This window comes from Asterias amurensis, chromosome 21 (genome assembly GCF_032118995.1).
Source record: "Asterias amurensis chromosome 21, ASM3211899v1".
NCBI lineage: Eukaryota > Metazoa > Echinodermata > Asteroidea > Forcipulatida > Asteriidae > Asterias > Asterias amurensis.
The window spans coordinates 4,312,621-4,327,940 of NC_092668.1; the positions used below are offsets into that span (position 1 = coordinate 4,312,621).

The 15,320-nt window shown below is 38.8% G+C and overlaps 2 protein-coding genes across 12 annotated transcripts in view; both read left to right on the forward strand.

The window, feature by feature from the left end:
* Positions 1-7,308, forward strand: part of LOC139952935 (uncharacterized) — a 120,847-nt gene extending 113,539 nt beyond the window's left edge. For 7 of the 11 annotated variants that reach the window (XM_071952262.1, XM_071952264.1, XM_071952267.1 and 4 more), the window contains 3 exons: positions 22-127; positions 603-753; positions 1,034-7,308. In XM_071952262.1, coding sequence (XP_071808363.1) covers positions 22-127; positions 603-753; positions 1,034-1,759 — 983 coding nt within the window. In that variant the 3' untranslated portion in view covers positions 1,760-7,308. The remainder of the gene's footprint in view (positions 1-21; positions 128-602; positions 754-1,033) is intronic. The other 4 variants (XM_071952263.1, XM_071952265.1, XM_071952268.1 and 1 more) reach the window with 1 other exon arrangement.
* A 4,267-nt stretch (positions 7,309-11,575) lies between these two features.
* Positions 11,576-15,320, forward strand: part of LOC139952971 (uncharacterized) — a 37,770-nt gene continuing 34,025 nt past the window's right edge. The window contains exon 1 of the mRNA XM_071952321.1: positions 11,576-11,659. The gene's annotated coding sequence lies outside the window, so the exon portion shown is untranslated. The remainder of the gene's footprint in view (positions 11,660-15,320) is intronic.

Below are 15,320 nucleotides of genomic sequence, written 5' to 3' on the forward strand. Positions count from 1 at the left end.
ATTATTTGAATGTTTGATTAGCAGATCAACAAGAGAACTCTCGCAAGATGGTCATAACGATGTGTGTTATCTTTGTGTCAATGCTGATCGTCATTGGAATCGTCATCATCGTCTACGTCAAAAACAGGTTGGTCATCTCATGTAAATAAATGGATAACGAATAAGTAATTTATGCATAAAATATCGGATACTTTTAGTCTTGTGAAACAAAATATTCGATATTTCAAATTATCTGAATTTATCCACGGGTCTTTGCCAGCTCTGGTGTTGTCAGCAGAGTGTGGGTTCGAATCCCGGTCAAGACACTTGTGCCCTTGAGCAAGGCACTTTTAACCATAATTGCTTCGTAAAAAGTTTGGAAGGTACAGCCAGGCTCCTAGTGAATAATATACATGTGACGAGGGTAACACTGGTTCAGCTCCAGAAGTAGGTGTCAACGTGCCCCTGGTGCCAGAATACTCAAAGAATGTACAAGGTCACACTTATTGTAAACAAAGTTCACATGGTTTATATCTTTGTTCGGTTCTTTGTTGCCTTGTGGTTTATAATTTATTTGATATCAAAAATAAAAACGTCTTTGTGTTTTCCTCTTCGTCTTAAAGGAATGTTCGTGAGACCGAGAGGAGGGAGAAGTTGGAAGATATGCTTCGTGAGCAGACCAATGCAACGCGTCTTCGTGCATCTATACAGTCTGGCGGAGGGGGAGGAGGAGGAGGAGGGGCGTATCCCACTAATGATATCGAGCTGAGAAGTGTAAGTGTCTTTAAACTTTCGTCAATCGGGAAACTTTGCTGCTGTTTTCGTGGAGTTGATTCAAATGAGGGCGCTGTCAGACATAAATGCTACACAATTCGCCGAATGGAAGGGACAGAATGCCAAGGCTTGCAAGGGGACAGAAACCCCTGCCAAATCGGTCCCTTTCCTATCTTGCTTCTATTCTACTCCTCTTACGCGTCCTCGATTACATTATCTCATTGTCTTTCACAACTTGTTTGATTTTCACTTTTCTTTTTGTCTCTTGCTGTTTTTGTAGTTCCACACTCAGCAGTCTGCTGTCAACATGGAGCCTACTCTCGGAGCCCGTAAGGCCAGTAACACTTCGGTTGGTCGGGGGTCCCTGTCACGGGGTAGCAACGGCAGTGTGAGCGGTGGGCCACGCCAGTCACCGTCAACTAGCATCCACTCACGCCGTAGTCCGACCCAGGGCAGCCCTCCCATCACGAAAGGAAGTAAGAACGGCTACGCAGCGGTGCCCACAGAGGAGTTTGTGACGCAGGAGCAACCCCAAAATAACTCTGATGCTTCGTTTGAAGGGAGAGGCGATCCTGACACATTGCCCATTGATCATCAAGGTGCTTCTAGCGATTTAGGAAGCGAGAGTGAAGGTTCCGATAGCGGTGGGGACATCATTGACGTCCCCAATCCGCAGATCCAAGCTATACATGACCACCTTGGCGGTAGCGATCATGATAGCGGAGACTATACATGGGACGAACACAGTTCCCCTGGCCTAAGGGTCTCCACTTCACCGTACACCCACGATATGTCACCCTCGCACCAGCCCAGAGGTAGAGGGCGCCTCAATGGCGTCACGACCGGCAGATCGCCAGACCACGTCAACATCCACGAGAACCCATTAGAGAGTCCTGGGTACAAGACCGACGCAATGAACAACGTCACGACGACGAGTCCGAAGGCAGATCACTACGCGGATCGGTTAAAGGATGTTGTAGAAAGTAGTCCCCCTTCAGCAGTTTGAAACTCCTCCCCCTTTTACTGTCTGTATATGAATCCTTTATATTTATATTTTATAAGTGTATAGAGCCTATTCTTTACTAGCCAAACCTGGATAATAAACAAATTGTGGGTTTTTTTTTCTAGATTTTAGCGGCGAGATGAAATTTCTGAGCAATGGACTTTTAAAGGGGGTGGTTTTTTTCCAGGTCGTAGTAAACACTGTCTCTTTCCAAAATGATTTGTATTTAATATCAGTTATTGTTTTGATTTTGCAATTGATAAGATTTTTGGCGCGGAAAAGAAAATAGTGCAGGTGGAAATGATAAAAGATAATAATTATAATATTTAAAAACGCTCTCCGTTATTGGGTTTTTTTTTTCAGGAAAAATGCCGAGACAAAATTGATTAATTTAAGCAACTATTACGGTACTATTTCGTCTGGAAGTGTTTAAAATAGAGAGAAACATTGGATGTTTGTTGTGTCTTTTTGGACCAAAAAGGGGGTTTTTTGTTTTGTTTAAACTGTAAGGTTGGTTTTCAAACGATTCACCTTAAAGCATTGTAGTTGACCTTCAATTTAAATGTATGGAGTAAATAATTTGTAAATTTCAAGTGACTATAAAGAGGGGTAAGATTTCAGTTAAAGACACTGGACACTGTTGGTAATTGTCAAAGACCAGTATTCTCACTTCGTGTTTCTCTGCATATGCATAAAATAACAAACCTTTGAAAACTTTTCCTCAATTGGTCGCCAAAAATGCGAGAGAATAATGGAAGAAAAAACACCATTGTCGCACAAGTTGTGTACTTTCAGATGCCTTGAATTCGAGGAGGTCTCGAATTCAATTCAAATATTTCAGTGCGAAATTACCTCTTTTTCAAAAACTACGTTACTTCAGAGGGAGCCGTTTCTCACAATGTTTTATATTAACAACAGCTCTTGCTCGTTACCAAGTAAGTTTTTATGCTACCAATTATTTTGAGTAATTACCAATAGTGTTCAGTGCCTTTAAAAAGAAGACGCATGTTTTAAGAAAAGAAAGCATCGAAGACCTTTTAAAAGCGAGACGCAGCCTCAAGTATCAAAAAGTAGAAAAAAAAATTATTCTGGGATAAATCTTCTAATTGAGTATTCAGATCTGAATTTCAGTAGCTTAACAATTAGTACCTTCATCAACTCTCTTGTATAAAGAAAATATTTTTAAAAAATTGTTTTAATGTTTTGAGGCCAAAATCATTCGTGTTTTTCCCCCTTCATTTGTTTTGTTTTATAGCTTGGTTATATTTATATACGTGGTTGGAAAATTTAACTGAATTTATAGATTTGTAAATTATCATGACGTTGTTGATGTTGTTGTTTACTATTGTTTTCTTTGTTTGGTTGTTGTTTTGTTTTTATCTGCATTTGGATTTACTTTTATTTATTTATTTTGAGCCATTGCTGTTGTGTTTTACAATATTATTAGTAGATCCGCTTTCACATGGCTTTATTGCCGAGGGTAAAGCTCCACCAATTGGTCTTAGCCCGGTTTCATAACTTTGCTTACCGCTTACGATCACTCAATTTCACTAACAGGGCTAGCTGTGTAAGCGTATACAGAATGTCTAGTAACGCCCCAAGCTCACAAGCAACAATTTACTGCGAACCCGTAAGCTACGCTTGACATAAACGCTGATTCTTTGCTTGTGGTAAGCAGAGGCCAGGCCCTGCTCAACTTAAATTGCGGGTAACCAGTCACAGGTTACGGTAAGCAGTGCCTAGGCCCCGCTCAGCTTAACTTGCGGGTTACCAGTCACAGGTAAATTCATTATATGATATTTTGGCTGGTAACCTGCTAACGCTAAGCAAGCTCTATGAAATTGAACCCTTTACAAATAAAAGACACATGGCAACCATATTGTCACGTGATTGCTAGATAGTTGCTAGGTAACACAGACTAGTCACACCCCACCAAGTATTTCTTACCGTTGCTTCCTCTTTGGGTGTTTTTTGTGCTTCGAGAGTGTAATAATTCCAGAAATATTTTTTACGTCAATTGTATAATTATTAACAAAAAAATAAATTAAAAGATTATTATTTTAACTTATAGAATTGCCTGTTAATACTATGAGAGTACTTAAACGCCTAGCTGTTAAATGAAATAACATGTAGAATGCTTTATGTAAAAATTCACAAAGTGTTGTTTAAAAAATGTTTATATTATCTTAATGTTCAAAGAATTTTCAAGGAACACCTTCTTTTTGAGGAAAGTCGTTATGTTACATACCGACTAGCCTTTTACTAACATGTTAATATTCGAATACTGTTAATCGTTTTCCCACTGTTATTACTCCAAACGCTGGAACATTAAGTAATCGATTCTTGAATTCGAATACAGTATCGATACCAAAGCTGAGCGTTGTATGACGTCACTGTCATCTCTCATGCACACCACTCTTGAGCGGACAATGTTAACCAAACACACAAAAAAAATGTGTTTATAATGGGTGCGTTCGTTTAGTTTCCCTGGTCGACCCCGGTCTGCCCCGGTACGTTCGAATAGCTTTGACGGGGCTCACCCGAGTCAGCCCCCCCAGTGCCCTTGTGGAGCGGGTCACTTGGGGGTGACCTGAGGTGCATGTCGTCACCACGAGAGGGCGAGTGTGATCGTTCGATTAGCTCTTGTCAGGGCCCACCCGAGTGAGCACTGCGGGGTCGACCCAGGGAAGCTAAACGAACGCATCCAATAATATGAAAAGTGTACATCTTAACGCACCAAGTGTTTTTTTTTTTTTTATCATCTGTGTCATACTCATTATTAAGTTTTAAGAATAACAAAGAAAATGAAATATATGAAAATTCCTTGAAGACATATTGTGGCACCAAAAAAATATTAAATCAAATGATAAAATTTAATTATATAAAATAAATTTCTGGTCTAAATTGCTGGGTGTAAACACATATTGTTAGTAACTGTACTGTTGTTTGGCCTTGAACTAGGTCATAATGGAAATTGTTTTTATATTTCTATCCACAAATTTGTGTCCACGACTAGTTCCTCTCATTACGTTTCCACATATGGTCACAGAAAGTTTCCAAAACCTGTATTTGAGGAAAGTTGCTTTAAAAATAAACGGTCATTTTTATAGTTTTTTTTATATCTTAGGGAGGGCGGGGGTCAATTTTTATGAGTGTCAGTTAAAGAAGAAGCCTTCTCTTTGGGAAATTTATTAAAACCTAATAACAGTTTTTAAAAAATAAACTTTTTGTTAATATTGTTATAAGTTGTTGTTATTCTTATTTTCGGATCTGAATTGGAGAGTTTCTATACTTCTAACTGGGTTATTGAGTTAGTGTTAGTCTAATTAATCTTAATCAGGTCAGCACAATCCAGTTAAAGATAACTAGATAATCCTGTTTAGCTTAAACTAGTTAAGTGTAACCAGTTAAGACCCCAAGGCTCACATTCATGAAATTTCGCAATATTTGGGATTTTCTTTCAATAAAACTGGAATTAAATATATATAAAAAATAATAGAATATCAGAAACTGAACTATTAATCAACATTTTAAGCAGTTTGGGGGAAAATTGCAACATAAAATGATGACCAATTTAATGAAAACATATCCCTGTGGTTTCAAGCAATTTGAGACTGAATTATGAAAACACAACAACTCTGAAACCAGTAACTTGATACATGCGTTGCATGCATTTTATGTTTTAATGCATTTTTTTTCTTACTTGGCTGAATACAACAGCCGTCTGCTAAAATGGCCATGTTAATGAGTCAGTGTGATTAGATCAATATTGTCAATTAGCAACAATCAGTCGTCTGTTTGAGAAAGAAAGAAAGAAAGATAAAAAAAAAATATGAAAAATCGAATGGCTGTGTATACTACGGAGGCAAATTAATGTGCTGCGTATAGATGCATGTTTACTCGTTTTGCGTGGTGGCCGTGGACAAACATACCCGACTTCCAAACATAAAATTATTAATTGGGGAAGTATTGTTTTTACTGCGACCTTGTGTTTGGAAAATTACAGCCACGCAAACGTGTCTCTTTAGAAGTGACTGCCAATAACACATTCGTTAACAAGTATGACTCTTCGTAGTAAAATGCATAACAATATGGCAAAGTTTTACAGTAAATGTGTCGCAAGATATGGCTGATACGAAGTTCCCTTTTGTAAAGGCAGTGGACACTATTGGTAATTAATGAGAGAAAGAATGAATTTTCCACGAATTTGATTTCGAGACCTCAGGTTTAGAACTTGAGGTCTCGAAATCAAGCATCTGAAAGCACACAACTTTGTGTGACGGGTGTTTTTTCTTTCATTAATATCTCGCAACCTCGACGACCAATTGAGCTCAAACTTTCACAGGTTTGTTATTTTATGCATATGTTGAGATACACCAAGTTAGAAGACTGGTCTTTGTCAATTACCAATAGTGTCCAGTGTCTTTAAGGGAACGTATATATTAGGTTAGTGAAACCATTCGGCTGTTTTAATCCTATTTACATGTAGATATATATATAAACAATCAAACTAACCTGTGGAAATTTAATATAATATGCCAATTTGCATAAATATGATCAAGCAGGCGTCACTCTCTCAAGCTCCCTTATGAATATGTAATGAAGTACAATCCTTCAACAAAACAAGTTAACTTATGCAAATTAACTGTCACTTTATGAAAATGAATTGCCAGTCAATTCAACCAAAAACCTGAACATTGTGTGTAATTATTGCAATCTCATTATCAATGCCTTTTTATTTATTTAATTAAGATAATAATTTTTCTAAATGTGGAAAAGTGACTTTCCCCTCTGTTAGACTTTCATTGCCATGGAAACGTAATATCCACTTTAGTCAGTTGTCCACATTTTGTTGTATTAATTTATCTGTCACCTTCTTCCTTCTCCCTCAATTATTATTTAAAGCCTGCGTATAGGAAGTCGTCAAACTGCGCATGCGTAATTGGATAAGTAAACGGGTACCTAATGATCCTCTCTCAATGTATATTTAATTAATAGCCGAGATATAAAGTATAGGTTATTTATACAGCATTACCTAACTGAATTACTGAAAACCATTAAAGCAAAGGCTCAATTATTGTCATGCTGTGTATTTATGACAATTTTTCGAAGCAAATATTTTGCTGCAGTTCTTGATTATTTTGTATGCGTATATATAGGAAAATAAATTAGCTGACATTTTCAATACTAAACGTTGTTTTGGCTGGAACGCTTTGGTGTACGATATTGCTCGATCGTCTAGGTGAAGTCTATGGTTAGAAGATACCCGGATGTAATTATTTTGTAAATAGCTGTTTTTCAATAAATTAGAAATGTCTTCGCCATGTAATTCCATTGAGCTAAATCTTTAAGGACATATTAGGTAACGAGGAAGATGCTGTAATGTTTCCTTTGGTTTAAAAACAAATGAAGTATGTTAATTTATTGTCTTGACGTCATTATGACGTACAAGGTTATTTCGTGGATGGAAATAAAAACTTGTTTGTATTTTGTCGTGTTAATGTCTTTAAATAAATGCTTTGTAATAAAGCTGTATATGCAATGTAAACGAACATGTTTGTCATTGTTGTTAATTACCAAAACAAAAGATTCGAACTGCCTCTAGCTACCAGGCAATCTCGGTAGTCTGGTTGGTAAGACACTGCTCTGGAATTTCAAGGGTCGTGAGTTCGAATCCCACCCGAGTAGTGATATTTTTTTCACAGCAGTGTTAAAACACATAGGTGTATGGGTAAAAACCAAAATCAATAATTACTCGTTAATTCCTTTTTATCAAGTCTTAAATCATGGCATCATTGAGCTTTCCCCAATGACTAAAATGCCAACTTAAAACAACATGTGCTGAAATTAATCATCTTTGAAAATCATGAATTGCAGAGATGTGATACCAGCCAAGAATACCATCCAATCTTAATTGATTTGACTGGGTTTAGAAAAATGTTGCTGTTAACAGGCACTTGACACCAGTCTTCTCACTTGGTGTAGCTGAAAATGCATAAAATAGAAATTCTGTGATGAAAACGTTTGACTCAATTGGTCGTCGAAGTTACAAGAGAACAATATTAAGCAATAAAAACACCCTTGTTGCACAATTTGTGTGCTTTCAGATGCCGAATAAAATGGCTTCAGACCTGAAGTCTTTTAATATTTGAGTGAGGAGTTACCTCCTTCTCAAACACTTTATAACTTCAGAGGGAGCCGTTTCTCATAATGTGTTTCCACCAACAGCTCTTCATTCATCACCATCGTCATTTAGGCTGTGTTCATTGAGTGTAAGATGTAGCCCCCTCATGTCGACGCCAATCGTTTCTATTTCTTGCAGTTCTTGTCCATGTTGTTCCTGCATAATTCCTGATGTCATCTCTCCATCTTCTACTCTGTCTACCTCTGTTCCTTTTCCCTGTCCTTGGTTGCCAGTCCATTATTCTTGTTCAAGCTCTCCATTGCTCGATACCGAGTAAATTTGTATGATAACAATATTATTATGAGTAATTACCAATCGTGTCCAACGCCTTGATAACAACTCACGCAGAAACCACAAGCAAAAGGTGAAAAAAAAATGGTAGTGTTTCGGCGCGCAACAGCCGGGGCTGGCATTTTGATAAATAATCCAAAAAAGTCCTCCAACTGCATGCTCCTTCCGACATCGATTTGCATCTCTCAAGCTCGATACCCGACCTTGGAGTCAAATTTGTCAAAAAAGTACAGACTATATCCCCGGCAATAAAGTTGTATTGCCTGTGATTTGTTGATGTGGGAACGAGGTTAAATGAAGCGTATCGTTTTGGTTGGAGGGGGAAGGGGGGGTTGGTATGGGACGCAAGTACACGTGAAGCGGTTCAGGTTTAACGCCTACATAGTATGCAAATGAGATTTCTTTAGTTTGTAATTAACAAAATGACTAGTGGTCTAGACACCGTGCAAGGTTTTTATCAAAGCGGGCAATTGGCTGCCTTCTGGCACTACAATGTTATCAATCACTCCTTTTGTTTCAGTTGACAGAATTGTATGTGCAAGTATAATTTGTAAAAGAACATGTTATGGTGATAGTTGTAATAGATTGCCCTGAGGCATTTGGGATGCAGTCATTATACACACTCGTTTACCGTTCAATAACAAAAGAACAAAGGAAGGTAATGTGTTGATCTGAAATAGGCAAAGGTTTGTGACATTTCATTAGTGTTTTTTTATATAAAAGAAGAAACCCCAGTCTGACAGTTCCTCTTGTTTTCAGCAAAGATTTCAACAAGAACAGTGGATATTTTATCAAATTAGATTGCAAAGTTTCCGAGAAAATTTTGAAATTATGGTTAATGCATCTCCCCCCCCCCCCCCCCCCCCTCATGATAAATATTTTGTCAAGGATTCCCTGCACGTCGTTTGTTTTATATGGCTCAGTGACACATTAAAGCAAAGTGTGGTGATGATTTTCTTTAGAAGTTGCAGTCCACCGAAGAAAAATTTCAAATAATATTTTTATCAAGTAAATGGAGATTGGAGGCACAAACAAATTATTCTGTTGTCCCTCCAGCCATATTTAATGTGAAGTTTTAAACTAAAGACCCACCTGTAATTTTTGGCGTGATTGACAATGTACTTATATTATTTGGTGAGTTTGTTTATTTGGTTGTTGCTTATTTTTGATGACGTTCGCCAAAAAATTATGGAAATTGTACAGTTACAAAGGAGTAGGATTTGAAACTTTGCATGGTGGAGATAAGATATAGAAGAGTTTGCGGTAACACCATGTAATAACAATCTCTAAATGAGTTGGGGTGGTTCTGAAAAGAACCGTTGGGTTAACTCGACGTTTCGATCAGTATGCTCTGATCGTCTTCTGGAGAAAGTTACAAAGGAGTACCTGTCACGACAGATACATCTTTTAACATCATGTAACTCCTGTGATCCATATTGACATAATTTGTCTATAAAACAAGATTCTCCGACTCCAACAGATGTCAAACGAGAGTTTTTTTTTTTTTTTTTTCTTTTTTTTTTTTCACGACGACGCACCTTGAACGCCATCTGACGCTCCACGATGACGGGTGCCCCGCCGTTTTCAACGGCAGGGGCATCGGGTGCAGCTGATACCCAAAGCATCCTGTGTGTCGTAATCCACGGACAAAATGAGGAATTGATCAACACTACACAGAGAGAGAGAAAAGCCCTAGCCAAAATATTAAATTATGGCGTGTAAGTGGCTCAGGGCCAATTAGATTAGCGTTTCGATGGGATTTAGATGATGTAGTCTCGACCAGCCGGTGGCGTTATATTGGCCCGGCAGCCAAGATGTACCACTGATGCCGAATACTCTCTTGGGGTTTTAGTGAGGATGGAAGGGGGGGGGGGTCGTACCCATCTACAAACCAACCTATGGTATAGATGCCTTGATGTTAACGGCTGTTTTATGTCGTGAAAATTAAACTCCCCCATTTGTAGTGTTTTTGTGGTCAGCCCAAACTGTCAAGTGTGTTTGTTTTAAAACGGAATGCGTTGGAGCGACGAAACAAGGGAATCTCGTTCTATACTCACGAGGCAAGATGTGATGTGATGCGATTCAACTTTTATTCCAAATATTGAATACTTTGGTGCAAACGAGGATGTTCCAACAGTTGTCTGCTCGATGACGACAACAAATCCTGCAACAGACTGCAGCAGTAATTACAAAGAAGACGTGATCACGTGTTCCGCAACTTGTCCCACTAATTTTTGTGGCGGTTTTTGTCCCCCAATTTTTTTTTTTTTTTTTCTCCTCGTTTTTTTTTTTCCTTTTTTGTTTTCAGTGACGGACCAGTCGAGCGAAACCAATCTGACTTGGTGAAATATTCATGCGCGCTTGCAACGTGTATCGAGGAGCGAGCAAAGTATCTTCCGCACAGCAGCGTGTCGGCCCCGAAGCCTCATGCCCGGGCCTAGTGACGTGTGGACGGCCCAAGCTTAATGCGTTAGGATGCGCCAGTGGTTTATTACATGTCAACGTGTTTTTCGAGTCATTTAGGGTGAGTTAAACCGTTAGCTCTCGGCGACATGACGAGGACAGGCAAAGCATCTCAGCTCAACCCCGACTCTCATTGAGTGGATGCACGACTCGTAATAATATTAAGACCTGATGCGGGAGTTTTTCAGCTTCTATTTTTTTGTTGGTCTTCTTTTTTTTCTTTTTTTTTTCAAGATCTTGCTGTTTTACATTTTCAAGTCATATACTTCAGGACTTCAGGAGATTCTAGAAGGGTGTCAATTGTTTATGTTTAAAATTAGATTTGTTTTATTTAGTCAAGACAGTCTGTCGCATTGCTGACTCAATGCATGGACGACGGGGGGGGGGTTCGTGTGTGCCCCCCCCCCCCCCTGCACCCGTCTTTTAACTGTCAAGATATTATTGTTGAAATAATTATGATCCTTACTGTGACACCGTGCTCCACATTATTTAACATTGAAAGTGGTTACCATTGAGTAAACTTAGAAGCTTAACCACGACTGGTTGCTGAAAACCCCCCAACTGCGCTTGCGCATGACACTTCTACCGGTTGTGGCGCCCTTCATAAGCGAGTTGGGCATATTATTATCAGTCGTTACCACGCAGCATGAGGCTCAAAGGTGTACCATTCTCACGTGGCTTTCTGTGCACGGCGAGAGGTTTTTGCTCACTCTTGCCCTTCGTTTCGGTCTTAAATCTTAGTGTTTCTACCCCTTATACACCAGTCGACGGATACCAGTCTGCTGATAGTGCAGAAGTATCGTTTACTCGCCAGAACTCGCTTATTTTCGTCCTCCATGCTTCAACCATAGATAAAGGACCCCAGTGGTAGAGCGCCCATCTCCATTGTAACTTCTATCAGCGTGTAATGGCCGTCGGATGAGTCCTATAAATGAAGTCAGTCAACGACTGTTTGTCAGGAGAAGGTAAGCACATGTAACAATGACCCACATACTTCTTGTCTGCATAATCTGTACATTGTTTGTGTTGGTGTGGCATTTTGATTGAGTTGAAACTAGGAAGGAATTCCTCAACACAAAATCAGATTGCCATGAAGCGCCTGGTTTCCAGCTACTGCTGACCATATCAGAACAATGAAAATTGTCATTAAAATGTTGCTATTTCTATATGATTTGTTGTTCTCTCTCAGTCATAATTGTTTTAAAGTCAATATCCAATGCATAGCAATATGCAATGAAAAAAAAAATAATAAAAATAATAATCTCCAGTCCATTAGAAATAGAGCTATGTATCAACTTAACTGTAAAAATATCAAATTTTAATGTAAATGTTAGTCGAAGGTCTCTTTAGAAAATGATCAGTTGACTTCACTAATTTCAATCAATATCTGTTGGCTGACCCACTGCGTCTTCCGGTCTCCTTCACAAAAGTCAGTTTTATTAAAAAAAATATATATCTTGTGGCTCGTTCGGGAAACGGAGCCAGACTTTAATTTGTTCCCAGTGAATTTACCCATGCACAAAGATCAAATCCAAATGCTAAAAAGTAATTGTTTTGCGGATATATAGATTATTCTACTCCCTCCACAAGTAGTTACATTTAATTTGTAACCCGATCACACTGTTTTTCCAAACTTTGTTTTCCAGGTTTTTTTTCTTTCTTCTTTTTCATTTCAATTTCATTTCCCTGTGAATTTTAGCTACTCTCAATCAACCCGAATAATAAAAAGAAAAAAATCCTTGAATAAAATATGTTTTTTCTTGGCCGGGGAAATTTAGCTGATCTTTGCGCAAACACGAAGCCAGAAGTCCCAGGGCGATAACACACCGTATTTCGGCGTTATTTGGCCGGGTCCCGCGCCCGCTTTACTTGCCCGTGAATTTATACAAATTAACGGCACGTTACTATCCAATCTGCTCAGGCTGACGTGATGGATGGCCGGTGTTTGGTACGGCAGAAAATACATTAGCCTACTATTACTAGAACGAGGGGATCCTGTCAACTGGCATGATGCGGGGTTTTATAATGCGTGAGGATTGCTTATTTGAATGTATATCGAACAGATTTTATCCATGGCATCATGGCCAACTAGGGCAGCAGAGTCAAAACGAATTTTTGATTTGAATTTTGGGATGCTCCGTGATCATACAGGAGATGGAGAAGAAGAGAGAAAAAAAACTGGCAATCGCAATATAACTCAGATAGTCCCACACCATATTAATATGTATTGCACCGTGTTTGATTTCTCGACGAATTCCCCAACTGGCTTTTCTCCACATTGGATTTGTTTCCTCCCCAATTCGGGTAAAAAAAAAATCTAAATAACAAATTTTCCGGACCTAATCAGACTGGAAATAGACTTGTACAAAACAGTGCGCATATTAATGCGTCATTCTGTGCATGATCATTTTGTGTCTTAACACCTATTTTAAATTAACTAATTAAACCGCGATGATGTTTCCTTCAGTAAACAGCCGTCGTGTATACTGACAGCTTCGCTAAACCGATTATCGCAGTTCAAGTTGTTTTGGTGTAATGCTCTGATTTGATCTCAACTCCGCCACCAGCGGATTTACTCCAGGAAAATCACCTCCTTTTCTTATTTTAGCTGTTTCTTTTCTGATGGGAATTAATCTTTTTTTTTTTTTTTTTTTTTTTTTTTTTTGAGTGAGATGGTTGTGGCGATAGTTTAGCGGCAAAGTCCGCTGGGCATAATTTTGGGATTTAAATTTGACTTGATAAACACTGTGATGTGTGTCCATCATGTCAGGTGTACTATTGGAACAGGGTGAACCTTTGTTTTAAGTAAAACATCCATAGTAAAGGCAGTGGACACTATTAGGTACTTTCTCAAAACAAGTATTAGCATAAAACCTTACCGAGAGGTTGATATTATTCAAAATTGTGAGAAACGGCTCCCTCTGAAGTGACGTAGTTTTCGAGAATGAAGTAATTTTCCACGACATTGATTGACATTGATTGACACCATGAATAAAAAAAAATGTCTTTGAATATTTATAACGCTAATATTAACAACGACTGTTCAAATTGTTGATGCTGATATTACCGGAGCTGCAGCTGATGAGTCCAGTACTAAAATATCACCAAAATAACAAATATCATGAATGAAAAGACAAACTGGTTTAGGCCTTTATTCAAAATAACGGTTTCAAAATTTTCGACAATTTCGAAAAAGAAATCAGTCGCGACGCAAACTTAAATTACGCGTCATGACGGTCGCTCGGAGTAGCAAGTAATCGTGTTTCTTCTTCTTCTTCTTCTTCTTCTTATTTCAAACTGATACACTGAGTCTTATTTGTCTTCGTTCTAATCTAGGCCTATATTCCCTCTTTAAATTTTTTAAATTGTCTTAAACCTTTATCCCAAGTAAAGGCATCAACAAATAAGAAGATTCATACGGTGCTCGCATGGCTGCTTTAAACAAAATGGCGTTCGCATTCACATATTTCTCAAAATATAAATCTTGGATACGTTGCAGTAAAGAAATGGGTTACGTCCACAAGACGTCACCCCTTCCCCATCAGACGCAAGGCAACGTAACAAGGATTCTGACACTCTCAGAAGGCGCGATACAGCAATAAGGCCCAAGCCTGCTCGTGTAGACTGTCTCGTAGCGAAGTTTACCCTCTACAATATGACAGCTTCATCATTCTCTGTTGGACGACAGCAGTAATCGACTCATATCATCACACAATGTCCGACCCGACCCCAAGACGCGTTGTGCTTCTACTGAATTCCCCAAAGCCCAAGACGTCTAGGTTCGGGGCTGAGTAAGATCTCCTCTCACCCGACTACAGATATCTTTAACTCCCCAAGACAAACATCACAGATTATCAGAAGACCTCGCTTATAAAAAGAAAATGTCTCTAAGGTGGTGGTGGGAAAAGGAAATCATCCCAAACATCTTAGATAACAACGGAGAGCAAGCATTACTCGATTGCTCATTGTCACTTTTTTATCAAATCGTGTGAGTGCACTTTTTGTTCATCATATGTGTGCACAGCATGTGAACATTCTCCATCAACTCAAAACGCGTGTATATATGTATTATTTTTTGTCATGAATGAATACCGGCACTATACTAGGGATTAAACGCTGAGAGCAGCGACATAGGGTCACGCCCGCTATAACCGAATAATCACCGTCGTAATAAAGCGATATTATACGCTATATACATGCTTTCCGCACTAGAGAGTAAACGGCTCGGAGGGCAGGAGACAAATATAGCCACCGAATCCGATAAACGCAACTCGGAATTGGCCCGAACGTTTTTCCATATTTAGAAAAGGGATTTAAATTCGTCACAAAGGGTATTAAAACAAGAGTGGGCAGGTACTTCCCTTCCTTGATATCATAATTCTGTTATAGAGACTATTTCGAGTGTGAAGTAATTGTTATAGATTTACCCGTGTCCGCTTGCCTTGTAACAGTAGAGGAAACCGTGTGTGATGTAATTTCGTTCAGAATTATCTTTCCATTCCAACCTTATGCAGTGTATAGGTATAGGGATCCCTAAGGGACAACAAACGAGTCTTAAAGACACTAGCCACCTTGGGTAATTGTCAAAGACCAGTCTTCTCGTATTGGTGTATCTCAACATATGCA